The 25,144-nt window shown below is 40.7% G+C and overlaps 1 protein-coding gene across 1 annotated transcript in view; it reads right to left on the bottom strand.

Moving 5' to 3' along the window:
- Window positions 1–6,841: 6,841 nt before the first annotated feature.
- The window catches only part of ptchd4 (patched domain containing 4), a 38,262-nt gene continuing 19,959 nt past the window's right edge, over window positions 6,842–25,144 (bottom strand). Inside the window, exons 2-3 of the mRNA XM_061754770.1 lie at window positions 24,470–24,965; window positions 6,842–14,883 (exon numbers count right to left, since the gene is read on the bottom strand). Coding sequence (XP_061610754.1) covers window positions 13,214–14,883; window positions 24,470–24,965 — 2,166 coding nt within the window. The 3' untranslated portion in view covers window positions 6,842–13,213. The remainder of the gene's footprint in view (window positions 14,884–24,469; window positions 24,966–25,144) is intronic.

Raw genomic sequence — 25,144 nt, 5'->3', positions numbered from 1 at the left:
TCATAATCAGAGGTGTATCTCATTACTGAACTTACCTCAGTTAGTAACATGAGAAAATCCAAAACATTAGTAAAAGCCGGGCATTTTTTAGACAGATAGAGATAGCTGTATTAGCTACAATGATATGACATTGTACCAGGGTGAGACATAGTTTAATCTACCAATTAATTCAATCAAGTAAAACAGGAAAGAGTTCAGAAATGGAGGCTATCCCTTCACTTTTGACCAATGATAATGGAATTGAAAGAAACACCAAACACACCATTTCTCAAGCTAAGCTTGTCTTCTTGTCATAAACAGACACATGCTATGAAGACGAAAACGTAAAAGTAAATAAAGGGTCAGTTCTTTCAATTCGATAGCTGTTTCTGTTGTACCGTTTTCTGTCAAGCACCACAACAGTTTTTAGGGTCCAGTTTCATGAAGTTTGAAGGTAGCCTATTTAAAACTATCATGTGTTCAGCACACATTGACTGTCAAATTATGTAAAGGACTTCCTCAAGATTTGTTTTCTTCCCTTTTTTTTCTCTTTTTTTTAAGTATATACAAGCATTAATGACAAACCAAAGCATAAAATGTAATCACAACTTGCCTTGTGACATTATTACGAAATAATTTTTTTTAATTTACATTGTACGTTCTACTGTCAGAGACTCAAACGAATTTGTGCACTTTTACACAAGTGCACAAAAAATGCACAAAGAACAAAGACCTACATTAGGTTAGACGATTACGCAGCAGAATTCGTACAACATAACAACAACCAAAAGTCTGCGATGGTTGCTTGAAGATTATCAGTGGTAATGGGACACTTCTCTTGTCTGTTACCAATGTGGACAGGCTAGAGCCGCTAGACTAACATAGATCACAAATTTGGCGATCAGGGTGCCAATCGCTAATGAGCATGCATATCATCAGTCGAAACAAGCTTTATCACAACTGCCCAAAAAGGTCAATCTGCTCCATGAGGAATGTCACGTGACCAAACCCAGAAAACGGGATAGCTGACTTCCTGTGTTGCTATGGTAACAAGCATGACTGCGGTTTGAGTAATTAATTGTTTGAAGCCAAACTAGCTAAAAGTTTTTTTTTTTTTCATGGCATGTGTCTTTGGACAAAAGCTCAATACATTTATATAATTCGTTTATACAAATATGATATTGTATAATGTGAGTGCGAATGGTTGTTTGTTTCTATGTGGCCTGCAATTGGCTGGCGACTAGTTCAGGGTGTAACTTGCGCAATGTGTGCCAGATTTTGTTTCAAATGGCATCTACTGTACCAGTCAGGCCCACTAGGCTGTTGGAATGTCAAAGAGTCAACAACAACAGGCGAACTACCCATCCACCCATTTAAACATGCGCAAACACAATGTAGTGCCCATGCTACGAACTAGAGCTTGTTGTACATTACCTTGAGGATTGGCTTGGTAAATAGAGCTCATTCAGTCGTCACATCTCCCGGGAGGCCAAATCACGAAAGTGAGACCAACTGTAAAGTGTGAAAAGCCTCTCAAGTAATGTTAATCTTCCTAATGCTTGGCTTGGCTGAGTAATTGATCAGGGCATACAGAATGTTTAATCTTAGTGAAATGCACAGAATGGCAGGCTATTTAACTCTAATTGTCCTATTAACATTGTCCCCAATGTCAAATGGGGAAATGACAATAAAAACATAACTGTACTATTGAAAGAGGTATGAATGAATATGATTAAAATTTTATTAGCTAATCAAATGAATTAAAACAAATAATAATAATGTAAGGTCAAATATTAAAATACTTTTATAAATATAATTCTATTTTAGCCATAGGAATAATTTGTTTCAGGTATGCTGTGAAGTTATCTGCTTCTTTATTTTGCTTCATTGCAGATGCAAGTAGTCCACCTGGTGGCAGATCTGTGCACCACATGCCATCTATTTGACCTGTAATCACAAGACTTTCCTGCTCGGGTTTATAGATTAAAAGCGAGACGTATTTTTGAACATTAGTATGTAAAAATACCTATTAATAATTAGTTTCAGTTTTGATGTCAACAATTTAAGGTCAATATAAAGATGTATACACACCATGCACTAAAGTGGATATCATTCAAGCAAGTCAGCTTTATTTGTTTATTAGAAAATGTGAAGTCAATTTGGAACCATATGTAATTGGATACATAACTTTCAAGTTGTACAACTGAGGAAGACAAAGCCTTTTGTCTCAGCCTTGTCAGTAGTCAAATACGAACAAAGAACAAATACGAAGTCTTGGTGTATGAGCCCCATTATCGTTGTAGCTGGTGTGAGATTACTCTTATCTCTCTTTTTTTAAGTCATCCATGCATTTTTGCATCATCAGAACAATGTCCGTAAATACCAGATCATATTTTTCATTGCTAAAAGAGGCATCACACTATATGACACTATTGTTAATGAGTATACCGCATTTGACTAATAATAACAGCCAGCCATCCATTTTCTGTACTGCTTATCTTCACCAGGGTTGCGGGTGTGTTGGAGCCTATCCCAGCTGACCTTGTGTGAGAGGCAGGGTTCACCCTGAACTGGTCGCAAGTCAATCGCAGGGAACATACAGACAAACAACAATTCTCGCTCACATTGGCATCTACAGACAATATAGAGTCTTCAGTTAACCTTAAAAACATGTTCTTGGAATGTGGGAAAATTGAGTACCTGGAGAAAACCCACACAAGCACAGGGCGCACACGCAAACTCCAGAATTGTGAGGTGGATGTGCTAAGGACCATGCCGCCAATAACAATCATAATAATGATACTAATTAAAGATAAAAAGATGCTCGAGAGGACAGAAGCAAAACAAATTCAACACCTATGAGAAGGAGTAACAAATCTGAAGTTACCATTATGTACATAACAAGATATTGTGACTTACACAAATAGGGCTGTCACTGTTGAATCTTTTTTTTTTTTTTTTTTTTTTTAACCTGTTCAGCTGCATGGCTCTGCAGAATGGTGGCTGTGGATGCCTTGTGTGCTGGAGCCGTTTTGCTGTGTAACAGGGGAGTTTGAAATACTCCCTCTCTTTAATGTATTTATTTATTATTTGTGTTAATTACTCTGATGGAAGTAAATGAAAATGCAGCCGGACAGAAAAGGGTTTTAGGGACGGACAGACAGAGGGACAGAACGGACAAGGGGAATAGGGGTGTGAACCACAGCAGAACGATAGTTAGACAGTCTTGATATTTGACTAAAAGTAACTTTACAAAGTGAAATTGTTTCTAATATCTGGAAGGGGGGGGGGGGGTGAGGACATGCAACAGCTAACCAATAGGACAAGATGAGAGTGGACAGAATAGGGCATGGTAGGTCTGGATGTGAAAAAGAGCAAGGCAGTGCTAATGGTGAGTGGTGTGGTTTTATACTGTCTAAACACCTGTAAGAACCTGTGAGTTGACATCTTAATACAACCTGTGTTATTGTTAGTTGTCCCAGCATAAGCGAGTCCAGCCTATAGCGTGTCTATGAAACGTATTAGTGAATAAACACCATATCACATGCATGTTGGTCAACTGGTTCACGGAACTGCTGTGCCACCACACTGAGGAAGGGTGGGCCCGGCCCCCTTCACCCGCAATGGGAGGCCGAGCCAGCTTGCCCATCCAGTGGGGCAATCAGTGAGGGGGACGGCACCCAATCCCAAGACACAGAGTGGTCCCCCCAGCCCAGCCAAAGCACCCCGACCAGCCAACAGTGAGCCTATGTCAAGTCCCAGCCGCAAGCAATGACGGGCGAGGGAGCCAGGAGAGGGAAGAGGAAGGCAGGGACCCCCCTGTGGCCCGGCAACCGAAAGGGGGGTGGGGTTGTGCAGGCCGTAAGGGGACGAGGGACTGGCCGTGCAGAGAAGGGGAGCAACCGGACGGGAGAGCAGCAAAGCTTTGCCAGGATGGCACCATCGTGTCTCGCACCAGCCCACGAGGGGACCCTGAATGAGAATTTCCCCAATGAAATATGTACAGTGTGAGTAGAAAAAATAATAATAAAAAAAAAAGTGAAGCGTATGAGGCTAGACTCCTGCGGTTCCCGACCGGCTGTGGCTAGCCACATTATTAATGCTAATGCCCAGTATTTATTTAGTCTGTCAGAGAGATACTGTGTGTCTGATATAAGGTTTACTTTAGTCAGAAGAGTTACAAAAAAATGTAAAAGCAAGATGTTGTGCAGTTCTTCACTACTGCAAATTACAGCCAGACTAATGGCAACAAGGTATATAGAACACATTTCCTAGATCTCATTAGGATTGTACTAGTTTACTCTTTTTTTGCGTTTATGTTTTTCAAGTGCATATAATTATTAAAATACCCAAATACTTTAAGATGAAGCAAGAGTTAAAGAAATAATTCAATGGAAGTAATAATTCACAGCAGTCCTCAGCAGCGAACCCAGTTGACATTCAAAAATTGAAGAAAAGCCTTTGCAGTGAAAGTGAGAGGAGAGGAAACATCTTAATGTGATTAAGTCCTTCTCTACTTCTATATTTGTCGGATGTGTGGAGAACAGGGCAGATGTTCTATTATAGCCTGCAAACTGGAAAAAAGGAGCTGTGATTAGGCACATACACTCGGATCAAACCTGCACCGTACTATCCATCCATCCATTTTCTGTACCGCTTTATCATCACAAGGGTCTCGGGCGTGCTGGAGCCTATCCCAGCCATAGAGAGGCAGGGTACACCCTGAACTGGTCGCCAGCCAATCACCAGGCACATATAAACAACTATTCGCACACACATTCACACCTAAGGGTAATTTAGAGTCTTCAATCAACCTACCATGCATGTTTTTGGGATGTGGGAGGAAACCGGAGTGCCTGGAGAAAGCCCACGCAGGCACGGGGAGAACATGCAAACTCCACACAGGCGGGGCTGGGATTTGAACCCCGGTCCTCAGAACTGTGAGGCAGATGTGCTAACCAGTCGGCCACCGTGGCACTGTACAATGACAGCATTAAAATGAAACCACGTTAAAAAGGAAGAACAGTGAGTTGGCAGAAGTACAAATAATCCAGAGAGACGCGACATGATTAAGAAGCGGTGGGAGACAAAAATACCCCTGGCCAAGGCATCTTGGAGCAACGGAGCACAACATGACAGCAGCAACTCCTGCTGTCAGTCTGTCTGCACAGGAAGTTCAATATTTGGGGAGATTATAAAAACGACACAAGGACAGTGACTTGAACTGTAAGTTTTGCAGCATCAAGCAGTGTCAAAAAGAGCCTAGCTTAATCATAGTGGTCGCACAGACATACACGCACAGCTCTTGTAATTTCCATGAGTGTATAATGGTGGTTTTAAAGTCCCATACCATAAGAACAGGCATTCTTAACACATCCGATACCACAGGATAATCTTTCAGAGACATCCAATAATCAGGCCCTTTTCTGACTTTGATCGTAAATGGGGAAAAATGCTCAAATTCATCCCGATTATCGTGTGTACTCCACTTTAGTAGCAGTAACTGTAACATTAATCCAATTTTCGTGTCAATATCATTATTGCATCCTGTGGTGTATTGGCATAGCAAAATTAAATACTCTACATGAATGGATAAAAGTTCATAAAAGTCAAAAATCATAAGTTTTGGCGTTCACTGAGCTGCAGTCTCACAAGATATGTTGACGTCTTGCGAAAACCTTTGGAGGATTTGTGTGACGTCATTCACGGCAGGTTGGCAAATGAAGATAATTTGATGGTGAAGAATATGTTTAGTAGAATTCAGAATTGGATGACTTCAAGCCCATTCTCGTTACAGTGCATTCTGCTGATTTCAGAAACTGTCATTTGCCACAAGATTGTCAGACAAACAAACACAAATAGTGCCATGCCGTGTCCGGACATAAAAACTACAGCACCAATTAAATCAGTGCAGGTGTTGGATTTACTCCAATATCCTCAACACTCTTGCACTTGTACTTTCTCAGGGCATTAATCCGATCGCAACTGGACTGCTCTCTTTGTCTTAGAAGATGTTTCGCCTCTCATCCAAAGCAGGCTTCATCAGTTCATGCAACAAGACTGAGGACGCATTTGCCAGTGTTTGTGTGGAAAACTATTTCTGCTCCAAGTTAGAAGTACGCCCCAAATCACGTATCTTATCATTCTTTTGGAATGCAAGAAAGGGGGGGAGAGTCGTTAAGATGCCTGGCAGAGAAGCTATTATCAGTCCATAATGGGTGGAAACTCCCTCATAAATATTCAATTCAGTTTTAAAGTGGTAGTGGACTTGGCTAATGTTCAAGGAGGCCATGCAGTTTGTTCGAGGCAGAATTATTGAGTTTCTTTGGAATGGATGAAAGAATGATATTATAAGTGGGAGATTGGTGATGTACTAAGCCCCCTCCTCTGTTAAACGATGTTTTTTCCACCTTTGTGTAGATCCTTTCTCACTCCACTTTCGAACCATTCGTCTTCCCTGTCCAGTATATGCACATATTAATCCTCAAAAGAAAGTCATTTCTCTTGGCGGTGCAGATTGACAGCTGAGTCTTGCCCATCTGTGTTGTGCCATGCGTCTGCGCAGTGGTTTCTTGGTTTCCCCAATGTATCTGTGCATTCCTCACTGCACTTGACCACACACATCAGAATGCTTTTCTGTGTATGTGGTGTTATGTAGTTCCAACTTGGAGCATAAATAGTTGAGATTTCCACACAAACATTGGCTAGTGCGTCGTAACTAACCCTTGTTGCATGAACTGATGAAGCCTGCTCGGATGAGAGGCAAAACTTTTTCTAAGGCAGACAGAACAGTCCAGTTGCGATCGATTCAATGCCCTGAGAATTAAATGACCTGAATGAGAATATTTACAGGCTTGCACTTGTACCAATTGCAATCTGATTCTGCCAATTTATTCTGTTCTTAATATAACAATGGAACACTCATTATGTTGAATAAAGCTTAGTTATTCCTTGTATTTTTCAAAAGTTATGCTTTATTTCCTCAAAAACAATTATTCTGTTGATGCAAAATGTCCGATTTGTATTTAAAAAACATTATTGTCGAAAGTAAAAGTCACAAAGGGTTTTGACAGCGAAGGACGGTGAATTTAAGATACCGGTAAATCGTTTATCAGATGTTTTCCATCCTTTGGTTAGCTAATTTTGCCGCATTAACGCTGCAGTTTAACGTCCAACCACTGGATTTTGTCCTTTTTCATTTTTAATATGCGCCTTTAGACCTTTTCCAGTTCAATACAGCCAACCGAGCCAGCTTCCACCTGGAAGTGAATACTGACTTTCCCTCCATCTGAAGCGGACATCGAACATCGACATTGACAAACCGACACTTCATAACTGTCAGACTAGTAAGAGGAATAACTAAGTGTGCATTTAAGTTTCTATAAAATGTACCGCCTGCCACTGGAGTATACAGTAACCTATATACGGAACGAGACACCTTGTTATATTTCAAATATTTGGATGAATATTACTTTATTCTGAAGTTGTTTTACATCTGTGTAAAGCACTTGATGAATGTGGTTAATTCCCGTCTGTCCTTGATGAATGTAAGTCATCACTGTTCCTCCCTGTGTGCTAATAAGAGATAAATACTGTAAACAAAAGAGCAAAATTCAGTTTTCATAATTGTATTGCCTTATGTTTTGCAAATACTGTGCAGCTGTATAACTACGGTAGGTAGTTAAAGACTAGTGATGATATTCTCAATTTAACCAGGTACGAAGAGTAGTTCATGTCAAGCTAATCTGTGTCTTTATTCTTCATCGTGTGTTCACACTTGTCGCTGAGCGAACTGTTGTGCAGCATCTGTATTAGCGAGGCAAACATATGCGCAAATTCATAACTACAGTCAATATTTATAACACACCAATAACCAATAACACCTCATTCAATATAAAACCGTCCAATGAAATACAGTAAGTACGTCCGTGCATTGTCTGTAACCTCGATGTGTTGTATGTCCAGCCTGGTGTGAACAAAGGAGCGCCTGAAAAGGGAAATCAGAAAAATGTAAATGTAAAGATCAGCACAGACACGAGATTCGCTGTCGCAAGACAGCAACTCCTGGTGCACACTGGTTAGCACTGCTGCCAAACTGCGAGACAATTAATTGGATGGTGTCAGTTTGGGCATTTCTGTACCATATCAATCCATATGCATGTATGTACTGTACCGTAATTCCCTTAGATGTGAAAATGAGCCCACATAGAGGACAAGGAGGAGTCAAGACAAGCAAAGAAAATGTTGGCCACTGTGTCCCATTTAAATGTGAATGAACAACATTTACAGTGCACTGTGCAAGGAATAAGATGTATACTGGTAACATTCCCACTGTTTATTACTGGTCTACTGTGTTCAAGTTTTTCCCATTTCCATTTTTTTTTAAGAAAATCTTGTCAAGAAAAATCCTTCTATATTATATATTTTCTTAGAAAATATACAAAATAGTATTGTACATTTATTTTACACTTGGAATATCCTCTGGATCTTCTTTAGGCTCATACATGAGTCATTTTCTTATTTTCGCAGCTCATGGTGTTACAGAATATGCATCGAAAGAACAAACATACGTCAGAAGATTTTGCAAAGAATATAAACCAAGTTCCATACATGCATACATACAATGCAGTGCCATGCAAACATAGTCAATTTGTCGCCTTCCCCCTTTTAACACTTCATGCCTTCTTGCTATACGTATGTGACACCTCGTCCATCACCTGCTGTTCAACTGCTGCTACTGCTCTTTTCTAAGTAGGGCAAAGTCTGATTGATGACATGTAGAAGTGAGACTTCGACAATGACTTGTCAGAAGAACTTTTTCCATAGCTGAGCTGTCATTTGTAACTAGAAACCGATAGTTGTTCAAATTCGCACACAACTTTCTATACCGTCACAAAGTTCACACAGTCCTGTGCAACGTTGATCCGTCATGACCTGTGCAATCGTTCTGCAAGACACACATTCTCACACACCCACACGCAGATGACTGTCTGTGTGTGAACCATTCAGTTTGTCATCGACACTGCAAGGAAAGCTCCTTCGTGACGAACCTGAAACTATGCACTGACAAGCCTCCGATCTCATTGAACGATGTCATTGAAAAAGTGCTGTCTATGGGGGCCTGTGACCAGAAGCTTGTTTCTTAGGAAAGAAAGAATTGAACTGAAAGAATTTGCCGTGAATATTGAAAAGGGAAAGAATAACAAGATAAAATTATGATATCAAAAATAAGGAAAAAAATCTAATTACAAGTATAAATCCATAATGTTGAGAAAGTGAGAAGTTTTAATTCAAATATGACCATTATTGCAAGAGTAAATCTTGATTTTATAAGGAAATTAAAAAGTGCCGATATTATTATAATGTCTGAATTTTCAAAACAAATGGTTATTAGACTGTGAGAATAATGGCATAATTTCACCAGAAATTTTTGTATTTCTAACGTGAGCGTATATTTGTCAGTCTCCCTTGAGAGATATTAAAGGGATACTAAACAAAAATAATATTTTTCAAGAATGTCTGTGCCCCCAAAAGTCTAAACATGGTATTCTGATTAATATCATGTTCATAGAATGAGAATTAAGTCATCAATTTACATCCATTTCAGGGGGCTGTCATGTTTGCATGTTTAGCAATTCGCCATCTGCTGTCGACTGAAATTAACGTCACAACTGTTTGCGTTGTAAACATTACGTAAACAATCCCGGAAAACAGGTACACTACCAATGTATGCGACGATAACTAGCATAACTTAAAAGGTTGATGACATGATAGTTTGAACAACATTTGAACAAGTTTGGGTTTAATTCTTATTCCACCAACGTAATATCAATGAGGATGCCATGTTCAGACGAGTGTTGACACATACAACATATTGTTACAAAAAAAATTGGGGGCACCTTCAAGTTCCTGGGAATTGCAGTCTCTAAGGACCTGAAGTCCTCAACTCCATCCTCAAAAAGGCCCAGCAGAAGATGTACTTCCTGCGGCTTCTGAGAAAGCACGGCCTGCCACAGGAGCTGCTGAGGCAGTTGTAGACAGCAGTCATCGAATCAGTCCTGTGTTATCATCCAACACAATCTGGTTTGGTCCAACGGAGAATCGGGACTGCCGGAAAAATCGTTGGTGGCCCCCCTACCCACCCTTGAGGACTTGCACGATGCCAGAACTAAGACAAGAGCATGCAAAATCCTCTTGGACCCTCTACATCCTGGTCACCAGCTGTTCCGGCTCCTTTCCTCAGGTAGGCGCTATCGATCAATGCAAACTAAAACCAGCAGACCTCTTCCCTCTTGCTATTATACTGCTAGAGGCTAAGTAACAGTGTGTTTTGATGATTTTATGTCTCAAAAGTATTCATTGTCAAAATGGCTGTCTATTATCGAGAGCAGGTGCAACTACAGGGGACAAATTTCTTGTGTGTTTTTGACATTCTTGGCAAATAATGAAGATTCTGATTTAGTTCCTCTTTAATATTACTTCCAAAAAATCCTAGTTGAAGATATAAATAACTCAAAAAAGAGTGTAGAGTGTAGATTTTTCTTTCACTGGGACACAAACTGTGATACAGATGAGAATCTAATATTGATGTGGGAAAACACTAGTAATTATGTATTTCTTAAACCAACCTAAGACAACCCTCCACATTCCTCATCTTCAAGCAAGTGACAAACTGCTCCTGCAGTGGAATCTCTCTTTTTTATGAGTTCATTGTCAATATTACATTTTTATTGACTTGTAACATTCTAATTTTATCCTCAAAATATTATACTATTTTTCCTTAAAAAAATATTTTGTTCTTATGGCATTACACCTGTTTTCCCGCTCACAAACACCAATTTATACTACTAATTAGACTTCTTGTTTTTGATTTAAATGTGACAATTATCCGGGGTATTATTTCTAAGATTTATGTGCAATAATACAGTTTGTCTTGCAATGACCCTTTTCTGAAAAACTAGAAGACTATTCATAATATATCTTATTTACCAATCAGAGAGGACATCCAAGCAAAAACAAACAAACAAACAAACAAAAAGCAATCTCACTTTTACAATTGAGCAATTTTATACTGTATTTTGTTCCCAGTGGTCTCCATGTGTTTTCTCCATGTGAGAGAGGCCTGTAATTTTCATCATAGGTATACCTAACCTATGAGAGACAAAATGAGAAAAAAAATCCAGAAAATCACATTGTCTGATTTTTAAAGAATGAAGATCAATCAGAGCAGTTGCATAAAACATTGCCGTTAGCCAATGCAATCATTAAGAATTTCCTGGAAAACAAACAACTGGTCTACCAAGTAGGGATGGGAATTGAAAAACCGTTTCTTCCCCCCTATTCCCAGTAATTTGATTCCTAGGAATTGTTTGTTTGCTTGCCGGAGGATTCCGCTTGTCGATTCCTCCCAGAAAAACAAAACAAAAAAACAAGCGCGGGGAGGAGGAAAAACATTCAAGTGTTGCAAACCGGCTTTCGCGGAGGAGACTCGCAGCTGGTGAGGCCGCTCTAATGCTCACCCCTCCTGAATGTGCCTCAACCCTCAGTCTCCATCTTATGACTTTACGTGTTCCTATACTTTTGCTCGCATGGAAAATGGGTGGATTAAAACAAAAACTGTAAATACCTAAAAAAATAACGGTTGCTGTCTTGTCTCATATTCATCTTTTGATGACAAACAAAGCATTCTTCAGCAAAAAATAAAAGACTTGCCCCCACTGTGCTCATACTTTTGAATGTTTTCGCTTCTTTGGTCTGACTTCCTGTTTTTTTTGTTTTTTTTTTTACTTTCTATCCAGGGGCAAAATGTTGTCAGGCCCTAGTTTTTCATTCAAACATCTTAACAGGCATGACTATGTGATTCAATGCGATGTCTGTGCACATATATATATATATATATTTTTTTTTAAGAGGACTTTGTGGCTGAACTCTGTAACAACTCTGTTGGGAAAACGTGTGACATAAAAGAAAAGTAATGGAATCCATGCATGACTGCATCTAGCTAAAACATTATATCTGATGTGTTTTAGAATATAAATTTGTGCTGAAATAATCTGTTGTAACAATGTTTCTTGACATTACATTTTATCAGCACGGGAAAGCTTGTATTTCCCCTTTAAATGATGACCCGAACATACATACTAATTGCCAGCTATCTGATCCAAGAATTGCAATGCCTCACTTATAAGATTTTGATGAGGCCTGGCAAAAGGGCAACTTCGGAATGTTGTTCTGCAAAAGTAAGTTGCAGCCTTATCGGATGTGAACTGTAGTACCACCTCCAAACTGAAGCCAGGTTGCTCACCGTTTTGGCACTTAAGAACTGAAGGTTTTGACTGATTTGCACTAAACTCAGATTGAGTTTATGGAAGGTTCAAGTGTCACAGTGTGGAGAAGAACATAACACACATTTATACTGATCTTTTTGCTTGATGGTTTGTTTTCTTAGAAATCTTCCCAAATCCCATATTTTCCTCATAAAATTCCCACTAAAATTTACAATTTGGAGGGAGGAAAAAGAACAATGTAATCCACATTATTTTTGCTTTTATGTAGGCAAAGCCCAATCAATTGGGAAAAAGATGTTAATAAAAGTTGCGAAAGAGATTTGGTTTTCTGGTAAAGTCTAGCTATTGTAAGCTAGGTGTTGTTAGCATATGGAGGTCACAAACCTTTCAGTTGATGCAAAACAGACAAGTCATCCGTTGACATGCACAAACAAATGAATGCAAATCCTTTTCACTCATTGTGTATGAAACGCAGTATCATTTTCTTCAATGGATGAAGCGCCCCTGATGTATTGGTAGCTTCTTAATGATTACATTTCCTCTAGCCTGTTTGCGCCTTCTTGGGTTAGCAGACTGCTTTGCGCCTCACTCGTGTAGATAAGGGCCGCTGGAGATAAAGTCCGACTTACAAATATTTCAATAGAGCAATCTACTATATATTCATAATTTGTGTACAGTTCTGATAACCTAGTTTCACATATACTGTACCTAGTAGTAGAACTATGATTATGCTGTGGTTGGTACCAATGAAAGACACTGTCAGGACATATACTGAAAGGTTGTCCAATGGGACTGCACTCTACTATGGGCCGCTTAGTTGCTATTGGCCGGGGGTAAGCAGCCCTTCACCACACAGGTGACAGACGTCTTTACTGCGCTTTATCTTGAGAGTTGTCTTATTACATTATATAATCCAACGAACATTCACTGCGAAAACGACAAACTACTCAGACATTTGTCACATGATCAGGATTCTCTCGAACGTCTATGCACTCGATCTCCTCCCTTTCTCGTTCCCTCTCTCTTTCCCGCTCCCTTTCTTTCCGCTTGGCCCGTTTCTTTTTCTTGTGTCTCTTTTTAGATGGTGGGAAGAAGGTGAGGAAGACGGGCAGGATGATGAAGCAGTGAAGCACGGTACAGCCGGCTGTGAGGAGCGAGCACTTGAACAGTGTGTAGGTCAGATTGGAAGGCACAAACACTAAAGGTATGATCCCAATCACAAAGCAAGATGTGTTCTGCAGGATGGCCGCACCGTGCTCCTCCAGTGCCAATTTGATGCACTGTGTCCTTGTGTGCTCGGTGGCCAGCACAAAGGTATATAGGTGTGGTACACAGTGATCCATGGCAAAGTTTAGGGTATAAATAAGGCACAGGATTGAGATGCTGTCCATACCGACATTCCAAAGAGTCATCAAACCTAAGACGCCCAGCTCCACTGACGTAACTGTGAGGATGAGCCAGAAGTTCCCCAAGGGGTTAATGACAAGGAAGAAAGTAAGAATAAGGATGGTGAGTACACTAAAGCCTGAGGTCAGGATTGGAGAAATGACAGAGGAACTGTAGCGGTCCATGAACACAAATGTGGGATTGAAAGCAATGAATTTGATACTGTTAATCAGCATCAGTGGGCGAAGCTTCTCTAGAAGTTCCACCACCTCCTCGCGCTTCTTTTCTGTTGTCCGTGCCACCAAATACATGCGCGAGGCAATGATATCGTACTCATTGGTATCACGGTTCTTGGAGAATATGATGTCCTCTGTGAAGTGCTGGTACTCAGGGCTCCGCAGGAATGAGCCTTTGAGGATATTGATGAAGTCACTCTTGGTCGATGCGCTCACATTCACCACCCGAAGGTAGTGGAAAAAGTTGTCAATCCAAGAGATCTTGTTGAAGCCGTGACTAAGTGTCTTCAAATGCTCTTGCACTGTCGAGTTCCAATACTCAATGGGCTCATAAATGTAGAACCCAATCACAGGGCTGTAGTTGCTGAAGTATTTCTGCTGAGTCAGTGCATATGAAACACTTGGAGAGTTACTCGCCAAAAGGTTGACAATGTTTGAACCGTCACTGATTTGTAAACATCCCATGAATGAGAAAGAAGCATAGATGAGATAGAGAATAACCACAAAGGGCTTGACATAGGTGTTTGTAATCCACTCTGTGTAGTGTTCACGCAGGAAGTGCTGGATGAAGTGGTTCTGGTAAGGGACACTGTCATGGTGTGTAGAGAGGTCATGGCCATCACTCATCATGGTTTTAAACCAAGTGGGCTGGCGGTCCAAGTACTCCACGGAGGGAATTTTACAGCAGAATACACTGTGGTAGCGGTTTTGCTCCAGTTGCCCAGCGAACACCAAGCAGGAGCCATAGAATGAGAAAACGTAGAAGTAGTTGACCAAGATGGCGACACACATGCTCTGGCAGAAAATCTTCACTGACTCAATATTGGTGAAAGGGCTCGCTCCCATGCCAAACGTGATGATGTAGAGCGAGCTGGTCATCGTGTAGCACACCATCACATCGGCAAATGCATCGGCGACACGCTCCTTAAAAGGCAGGTTTTCCCTTGTTCTCCTCCAGCCTGCCAGCAGCTCAAACACCCCTTTGCTTCCATGACCTATAGAACACATGACAGAGAGACCAGTAAGACATTATGTACTGTATGTACACTAAACCCTCATTTATCACAAGGGTCAGGTTCCCAGAAAACCCACGCAGTACATTCAATTTGTGAAGTAGCGACTCATTATTTATTATAATACTATATAAATGTATAAGTTTCATACTCCACTTTAAAGGTATTTTTTTGTCCACTTGAGGTCGCCATCCAGTTACACAACACAAGCAAAGGCCTGCTTAAAAGTGAACAACAGCCCATGCGGACAGGCGATTTCCTGGGTTAACCATTTGCACCGTGCCTCACAGTCCTGGCAATGTAGTCAGCAAAAAGCATTGCGGCTACCCAATTTTAATTGTAGTGATGTTTTAAACTACTGTACTGTAGTTGTAGAAAATCAAGCTAAACATTGCACTTTACTTGCATTTGTTCATGTCACTATTGTTACGAGTGTATGCATTAGCTAATTGTCGTTCTAAGGTTGATCTTTTATTAAAAAAAATTCCCTGAAACTCTAACAGTGGTTTGTGTTTTTAGGTACTCAGTAAGGTTTCTTTTTCTGCTCAGAACAAGAGCCCAGTAGACTGAGTCACTGCTGCCACATTTAAATCAAGTACCCTATAAATCAATTAGCCTATCATATCATATCAAAGATGTGCAGGTGAGTAATTGCACAAGACTGACCATTAAAAAAACAAAATAATAATAATCTTCAATGCACTAAATCTGCAATCAATGAACCACGGTATAGTGAGGGATTACTGCATTGCTTTAGAAAATGGAGCATAACATAGTGAAACCACTGAAGCTTAATGCCCCAATGGTTGTCCAATTTTAAATCTGGGTAAATAGCTTTCATGCACTTACAAATTACACTACTGGTAAACAGTAAAATGTGTAGTTGGTTGTTAAAAATTGTCTGGCCAGTGTAGCTGGAGAAATAGCTTTTGTAAAGCTGAAGCGAAATGAGGAGAGGAATCTGTGGCTGTGAGGCAAACTGCTGCTCAATGCTAATCAGCTTTGGAGCTCAATGGAAATTCTCTGAATGTATGAATGCTGAATGATGCACAACCAGAATGGCAGAAGGGTGACACGGGTTTGAGAAGGGAGGTGAGGTAAAATAAGGTGGAGACAGTCGGTAGTTAGCTGAGGTTCAACAATTATATGACCTACAGCACATTAAAACAGCACACACCTGCTTATAATATAAAGCAGTACAAACGTTTGTGCTCAAGGGCCACACTTTATATTGAAAACAGATGGATGGACAGATGGTAAAGATCATTCGTAGATGAGGTAAAAAAAAAAAAAAAAGTCCAAAGGTTTATGTAAAACATTTATTTAATAATAAACACGTAAATGTGTTAATGTTACCAATATTTTTGTATAATTTACAATAAATAACCAATAGTGAGATAAAGGAATAAATAAAACATGAATACATTTTGATCAACCAATGTTAGAAAAAAGGCATTTAATTAATGCAACAATTATTACAAGACTTTTAATAATGTAAATGCTTGTGGACTTGATTAAAAAAACAGAGCAGGGTCATACTTTGCCCGCCATTTATCTGTCCATCTTATGAATGATTCACTCTCTGGTCATCATTAATGTGTTGTTACCTGACCTAAATAAGGACTTCTTAAATGTCCTTCACCTAAGATTTCACAAAATTCAATTTTATATTAGAAATCATTGATATTTCCACAAGTGCTCTAAGATCAAAACATGCATGCTCCATGAACTTGGTGTTAGTGTCACATATTGTCAAGTCTTGACCTCAACTCTGTGAAATCCTTTACCGCCTCTGGAAAAACTCAAAATCTTACCAAATGAATTTATCTTATTTCTAGTAAAAACATATTACTGTGCTTATTTTAAGACTGTTTTGAATTTTTTCCAGAATTTTCAGCAAGACAGATTGTTTTAAAATTCAAGTTCTAATTTTAAGATTTATATCAAATCAATTCGGTGGCACTGGTTACTACATCTGCCTCACAGTTCTGAGGTCCCAAGTTCAAATCCGGCCTCGCCTGTGTGGAGGTTGCATGTTCTCCCCGTGCCTGTGTGGATTTCCTCCGGGTACTCCGGTTTCCTCCCACATTCCAAAAACACGACTGGTAGGTTAATTGAAGACTCTAAATTGCCCGTAGGTGTGAGTGTGAGTGCGAATGGTTGTTTGTTTATATGTACCCTGCGATTGGCTGGCGACCAGTTTAGGGTGTACCCCGCCTCTCGCCTGAGGATAGCTGGGATAGGCCCCAGTACACCCACGACCCAAGTGAGGATAAGCGGTACAGAAAATGGATGGATGGATGGATGAAGTCAAATCATACTAGCTCCATTGGCAGATTTTTTTCCCCACTTATTTTAGGGACATCTTGTCTTTAATATTTTTTTTGTTATAAGAAGGTCATTTTTCCAGCGTACTCCGTCAAATTCACTACAACGCTGACAGGTCTCTCACTGGTAGCAGACAATAGCATTTGTAGAGAGGAGCATGGCCTTAGATTGCTGAAGAACTGAATGAAGTCCATCCATCCATCCATTTTCTGAGCCGCTTCTCCTCACTAGGGTCGCGGGCGTGCTGGAGCCTATCCCAGCTGTCATCGGGCAGGAGGCGGGGTACACCCTGAACTGGTTGCCAGCCAATCGCAGGGCACATAGGAACAAACAACCATTCGCACTCACAGTCATGCCTACGGGCTGATGTTGAAACACTCCTTTGAATAGAATTCCAAATTTGTCCAGCAAATTTTGTTCAGTATTGTTGCTTTGAGTTTTTCCCCAGCGTCATGATGAATGGACTAATAATGGCCTTCATAACCAGCTGCAAAGCCTTGTCCACCTACCCCCTCCCTTGAGTAAGGGACAGCCTGTGCTGTCTGGCAGCCACTGCAGCAGTTAGTCAGCAAGCAGGGCTCGCTAAAGAGCGAGAGAACAATAAGAAACTATAGCTCAGTATGAAAGGAGGCAGAGACACGAGGCATTGTACCTCAAGCCTGTCCCACTTGCAGGTGCAGGGCTCAATGGATTGTAGGAGAGCAGTTCGTCAATGGCTGTCCACCGGGCTATTTTATCATGAGACGAGGTGTGTGTGTGTGTGTAGTGTGTGTCTGTGTTCAATAATCCCACAGCCTGATCACGACACGGCAATAATGGAAGCCTTGGCTGCATTTGCCCTCCCGTCCTCCCTTGGCCCACACCAAAATGCCACTGAGTCATTAAACTAAATCACTTCACTGAAACCTTTGTGGCTTTCACACCCCAAAAACACATCCATCACATGGCAAGAGTGCTTGGCAGCCCCTCCCACCCACCATACAGTCTTCCAATCAGGATGACTGCAGGAATGACAGCGGAGGCAATATTGCAAGGGGGATGTCGGACTGCGGACGAGATCGAAACTCAATAAAACCACACGAGGAAAGTGAAAGTTAAGATGAACGCACGTGAGGACAATATCAATCTTCAAATAAAAATCAATATTTGGGAGAGAACACTTGTTATGAATGCCAGTCCTCTGGCGTTTTCCCACAACAGATCAACTTGTAACTGCAAACTTTAGCAATTTATTAGTGCCTGTGCATATGAAAACATAACTTTTCTTTCTACTCTTGGGTAACATTTCAAGGTTGCTTTTGTTCCTTGTATTTTTATTTATTCATTTATATATTTTTGCTCTTGTATCATCTGCACTGTACTGCAATGTGTGGATTGTATATATTGTTTGAACATTTCAGCCTTCCGTTCTGCATATCCTAAAATGCTACAAGGAGAAATGTGCTCGATTTGGTGGTGGTATCAGCTCTGCAGTGGGAATCTTAGCTGACCAGGTATTAGAAATAGTACCTGGCAGTACCAGGATGTGTCCCAAAGGAACTTTGCCTGGTGATTGTCAAAATGGCGTTTAAGCTTTTATTTAATGTTTAACATAGACAGTAGTTACTTCAAGGTGAAGGTACTCAGCAAGGAGGTTATAGGTTTGAATCGAGATTCAGGCCTTTCTAACGTGAAGTTTACATGCTTTCTCTTGTGTTTTTGTGGTACTTTGGCTCATTTCCACAGTTGACATATGCTGACAATGCTTGATTAAAACACTAAATTGACCAAAGCTAGTAATGTGAGCATGTAGTTTCTGCAATCTGTAGGTTTTTTACAGGAGTAGGTGGATTGCCCCCCTTGCTGAACGCCAGCACCCAGCATTCCTACATGGTCTCACATCCAAGTTCTAACCAGGACCAACCCTGCTTAGCTTCCAAGATCGGGTACTCTCAGGATACCAGGCAGAGGTGTGAGCATGTGTGCTTTTTAAAAAAATAAATTGAGGTGTACGGCAGGGTTGTGCACGGACGTGCACTATCCACTCTCCCTGGAACACCTCCTTCAGAAAATTTTTGTGTGTGTTGCTTGTTTTTAACAGATTTGAATTAATATTATTTTTTAATTATTCTGCTCACACTGATTATTTTTTTTAAAATTGAAGACCAAAAAGAAGTCAACGTTTAAAAAATAATTTTTCTGTTGTTTTCTCAGCCAAGGTGAACTAAAGAGTGAAGGCCTTGCTGTTGGGGTGTGGCCCACAGGCCTTCTTGTTCTACTAAAAACCTGACCTGGCAAAGGATGGTTTTAAAATACCTGCGTATATTTCCAGGCTTAGAGAACTTTGTAAAGAGGAACTGGGAAGGCCTTATGGGGGAAAAAAATGACGACAAAATAGTTTTGTTTTGAAAGAACATTGTGGATTGTGGACAGTGACATTGACTGGCCTGTTTGGACCCACTATCAGTTTTTTTTAGCACATATATGGAGCAAAAAAGCTAAATAATATCTTAAATAATGAGTAATATACTGTAAATTAAGGCAAATTCAGCCCCAAGACACTGTCTTATACAATTTTGTTTCCACTTGTTAAACAAAGAGCACAATAGGCTCACCAGGCAGAGATTACAAAAAAACAGGAACGAGGCAGCTCTACAGTGGATATAAAAGGTCTGCACACCACTGTTTAAATGCTAGGTGCAATTGCAATGACAAAGACCACTAGATAAAGACACATTTTATTCATTCATTTTCCCATACCGCTTATCCTCACTAGGGTTGCGGGCGTGCTGGGGCCAATCCCAGCTATCTTCGGGCGGGAGGCAGGGCACACCCTGAACTGGTCGCCAGCCAAGGGCAGGGCACATAGAAACAAACAGTGTTCTCCGGGCACTCCGGTTTCCTCCCACATCCCAAAAACATGCATGGTAGGTTAATTGACAACTCTAAATTGCCCGTAAGTGTGAATGTGAGTGCGAATAGTTGATTGTTTATATGTATCCTACGATTGGCTGGCGACCAGTTTAGGGTGTACCCCGCCTCTCGCCCGAAGATAGCTGGGATAGGCCCCAGCACGCCCGCTAACCCTAGTGAGGATGTATTTTTAATGGGACATGCTGCAGGAAGTGGCATCTAAAAAGGATTAAATATCGCTAAATATAGCATCTTGGAGTGACAAAGTGTTGCATTTTTAAAGAGTCAGGAATACTCATCGCCAATCAAGCTTTTTACAAAGGTATATTTAGTTCCAATGGGCTATTTTTATATGCTTTGTCAATAATTTCTTATGAAGTCAGCTCATATTAAAGATGAGAAAGTGACAGCACAATTTTTTTCTTTTGCTGTGCAATGACAAAAAAAAAAAGATTTCGATTTATTATTCTGCTTTGTGTGTTGATGTACTTCTGTATCTGTGGTCTATATACTCAGACAGAGTTGACAACAGAATGCATCCAATGGAATGATTCTGTGATTCATTCAGGCCACAGTGCATGCACTCAAGACAAAACCTCAGTACATCCATTTTCTGAGCCGCTTCTCCTCACTAGGGTCTCGGGCGTGCTGGAGACTATCCCAGCCATCATCGGGCAGGAGGCACCGTACACCCTGAACTGGTTGCCAGCCAATCACAGGGCACATGCAAACAACCATTCGCACTCACACCTACGGAACAATTTAGAGTCTCCAATTAATGCATGTTTTTGGGCTGTGGGAGGAAACCGGAGTGCCCGGAGAAAACCTACGCAGGCACGGGGAGAACATGCAAACTCCACACAGGCGGGGCCGCGGATTGAACCCTGGTCCTCAGAACTGTGAGGCTGACGCTCTAACCAGTCGTCCACCGTGCCGCACCTCAGTACACGATTCTCAAATTACAATTGGCTTCATTGCATTAAAAGTTGTGATGCTGATCACAGTAACAACATCCATGTATAGACGGACATAAAATCCTTTCATGGTTCACAAGGTAGAATGGCTAGTATTTTGACTCCTTCAGAAACTAGTGTCCTTGAATAACTCACTGCACCACTAATCATTCCATGTGCTGGACAGAACCTTGCATTACATCATCTGCCATCTGTGGATGAATTATTTGTTTGAAAAGGTGAATAAGACAATGTTGCAAAGCACCTTGAACTGCTCCCCATTTAATATGTACCAGCAAGTACTTAGCGTTCACCTTGGGGAAGGAGGGGTGGGGGGGACATCCAAACGGGGCTGGTGGGGCATCAACAGTCAACAGAGTTTGGACAACTTCTATCACGATAAGTTACAAACTCAATGTTCAGATCTTTTTAGTGAGACCCTTTATCAATGTATCCTACTCTTGTATGTAACTTGAAAAACTGGTCTAAAATTGTACATTTGATAAAAGACTGAAATACGCATTTCTCTCTAAATATAAGTCAATAGTGCGCATTACACATAGGTATAGGAGAAAATGAAAAAGACTGTCACCCTTTTTAATATATGCCACCATCTAGAGGTTATGAGAAAGGTGTAGCCTACACTTTCATTCCAATATGACAGGAATACGTATGACTGCATATACTGTATGTACAGTTGTGCTCATAAGTTTACATACCCTGGCAAAATTTGTGATTTTTTTTTTTCATTTTTATTATTTTAAATATGACTGAACAACAACCATCATTCATTTCTTTATGGTGATGTTCTGTTTAATGATAATGCCTTTCTGAAAAGCTTGACCGTTTAATTTGAATCCCATAAAAATAAAATTAAATGTGTTTCGCCTGGTCCTTTGTGTTTTCGTAAAGAATTGTACACATCTTACAAATTCTGTCTGGGTAATCAAACATATGAGCACAACTGTGTGTTTTCTCATTTACTAAATAAAAGTAGGGCTGTGAATTTTTTAAATAAGAGCATGTAAATTCATTGAAAGTATGATGTGTTCAAATCAAGTGCTTAACTTCAGAATAATTCTTACAAAAACTAACGAAATACAGATAATACTTAATGTTTTGATCATATGGGAAGAAGCAAAATTATGCATTGCAAAAATGCATTATATATAGGAAGAAGGGTTTTCCAGAATTTTTAGCTTAACTTTGGGTGCCCATTATACACAAGAAATTACGGTAGATACAACACATTTAGAATACAGGTAAACTGCAAAGTTTGACTGCACAGTTATACAGTAGCTGTGTCGAGAGAAGCAAAAATAAAAACACGGACCTCACTCGCGCGGCACGGTGGGAAAAACTGGTTAGCATGTCTGCCTCGCATTTCTGAGGACCTGGGTTCAAATCTGGCCACACCTGTGTGGAGTTTGCATGTTCTGCCCGTGCCTGTGTGGGTTTTCTCCAGCTACTTGTGTGTGTTTCCTCTCACGTACCAAAAACATGCATGGTAGGTTGATTGATGACTAAATCGTCCGTAGGTGTGAATGTGAGTGCGAATGTTTTTTTTTGTTAATATGTGCCCTGCCATTGGCTGGCGACTGGTTCAGGGTGTATCCCGCCTCTTGCCCAAAGATAGCTGGGATAAGCTCCAGCACGCCCGCGACCCTAGTGAGGAGAATCGTTACAGAATGGATGGATGGACGGATGACTTCACTTGCACTTGGCACGAGGTATGTTCAAAGACTGCTCACACCATAGGACATTCCACACTCAGACATAACTTAAATGACTACAATATCTAAACAATGTGGGATTTCTAACAGTGGGTGCAGGTGAAATGCTTTCTTGGTGTCTTGCGGCCACTCAATGGCTCCGCCCCTGTGGTCCTGTAGGTGGCATTACAAAGTAAGTAACCTATCAACTGTAAATTGATTGTGGAAGTTTTTTTTTTGTTATGCTGGAAAAATACAAACAAGTATGGGTGAAAACATCAGACATGCCAGTTGTTATTATCAAAACAGCCAGGAGGACACATCCTGAGATAATTATTCTTGAGGTCTTCACAACCACGAATGAATCACACAATGCAGAATAATGCAACTGAATGTTTCCCTGAGCTCTAGCAAAAAAAAACAAAAAAAAAAAACATTTAAATTCTACCTTCACAGTCAACATATTCCTGTGGCTGCAGGCTAACTCATTAACACCAAAGTAGAAACTGTTTTCAGTAAACTAGGCCAAATTCAAGATGTTCTGAATAGCTAGCCCTTGGTGGAATTTCTCATAACTAATAACATAGGAAAATAAGGAATATACAGTGAAGTCTCAATGTGAGGGTGGCAGACTAGTAGATTGGGCCCTCGAGTAAGGATAAAAAAACAAAAAACTGTATCCATTTCAGTTGTCAACCCTGATGTGACGTTGATACAGTGATAGAAGGAGTGTGTGTCAGTCAGGGGCTCCAGGGAGGAGTGTGGACATCTGCTGTCTCTAAGGTCCTGTCACATAAAATTATAGACTTAATCAAGTCCTCGCCATCTCTTTGCCTGTCTCCTTCTGCATTGCCTCTTCTCTCCTTTTCCCTCGCTGTATGTCGAGGGACTCGTGTTTTTATTCCCAATACATTACGAACCATTTTTCCTCTTTGCTTATTTCTCCTTTTCTAAGGTCCCCTTTTTTTTTTTTTTTTTACCCAATCTCCATTACATTTCCTCCATCTTGGTCACAAGAAGTTCATTAAGCCTCCATTTTCCCACAATTTACTAAAACTTGTGTGACGTCACCAATCCTGCAGTAGGGCTAAAGTGAAATCCCAGGGGATCCTTTGACCTTAATGGTGTACAAGGGAGGACTGCACGCTATACTTTATGTATTATAGAAGATAACAGAGAGGAAATGATAGATGAAGAGACATGCTTTTAATGGATTGTGAATAAAATAAAACTATATGAGTGGGTTTTTCCAATAATAAACAATACCGATGCCCAAAGCACGGTTTGGATTCCCCTGATCTTCATAGTGTTGCTGTTTAATTTCAACCTGAACTTTTTAATCACGTTATTTTATTGTTTTTAATTGTCAATCATCACCTCAGAACTTGCTATACAGTGGAGATATATTGATGGAAAGGACATAATGAGCTCCTGTACAATTGCATCCACCCAAATCATTCCTAAGAATCATATTCCAGCAGACTTTGGAGGAGAGCCTGGTTACACCCAGGACTGGTCGCCAGTTAATCGCAGGGTAAAAATAGACACGCATTCATAGCTATAGCGTAATATTGATAGAAAATCAAAAGCAGGAACTTGACTCCTGTTTTGACATTATCGGCTCAATGCCTCAATTGACCATTACATTGACATAAATCAAATGAAACGCACTCCCATACTCACCCATAGCAAAGAATGGAATCCCCAGGAGTGTGGAATTGAATTTCCCATCTGATATGAAAAAGATCCCTGCGGCTGTCACGTTGGCAATGCAGATGGTCAACACCCCCAGGAGGCCCAGGAAGGGTTTCCCCCTCAAACAGTCCCGCATGGAGCTGGATATGGTGGCGGCCAGAAGCACCAGGACCAGGCTAACCAACACCTCCCCCTTGGCTAGCACGCCTGTCTGATGGAAGTCTCGCCACAAGCTAAAGGAAGTGAGGGAGTGGATGTGGAGTTGGTCTGGTCCATGAGGTGTTTCGGCAGTAGATAGCCGACTGACCAGGGCACAGAACTCATTCTCCCAGCGCTCTGCAATGGCATCCTGAACCACAGGTCCTTTGTTGCGGAGGTAGTAGGTGATCTGGACAGCACGGGCAAACTTAACCTGTTGGTCCCGGCTGTTGGGCGAGAAGGACACGCCTCCCAGCTGATGACCAATGAAGGATACTCGACCATCCTGCAAGCAGTATAAAGGACATGGGAGTGAGCATTCACCAAACTACTGATTCATATTTCAGTGCTTTGTTGAACAGCAAAAGATGACTGTATTATAACATCCCTAATTTCTCTTGTGCTGATTTACTAACTCCTTAAAGATGGGGACAGAAATAGATGATGTAATGCAAACCTATTTGA

This window comes from Phyllopteryx taeniolatus, chromosome 18 (assembly GCF_024500385.1).
Source record: "Phyllopteryx taeniolatus isolate TA_2022b chromosome 18, UOR_Ptae_1.2, whole genome shotgun sequence".
Lineage (NCBI taxonomy): Eukaryota > Metazoa > Chordata > Actinopteri > Syngnathiformes > Syngnathidae > Phyllopteryx > Phyllopteryx taeniolatus.
The sequence above is the reverse complement of the archived record's forward strand: the minus strand, read 5'-3'. Positions and strand labels throughout refer to the sequence as shown.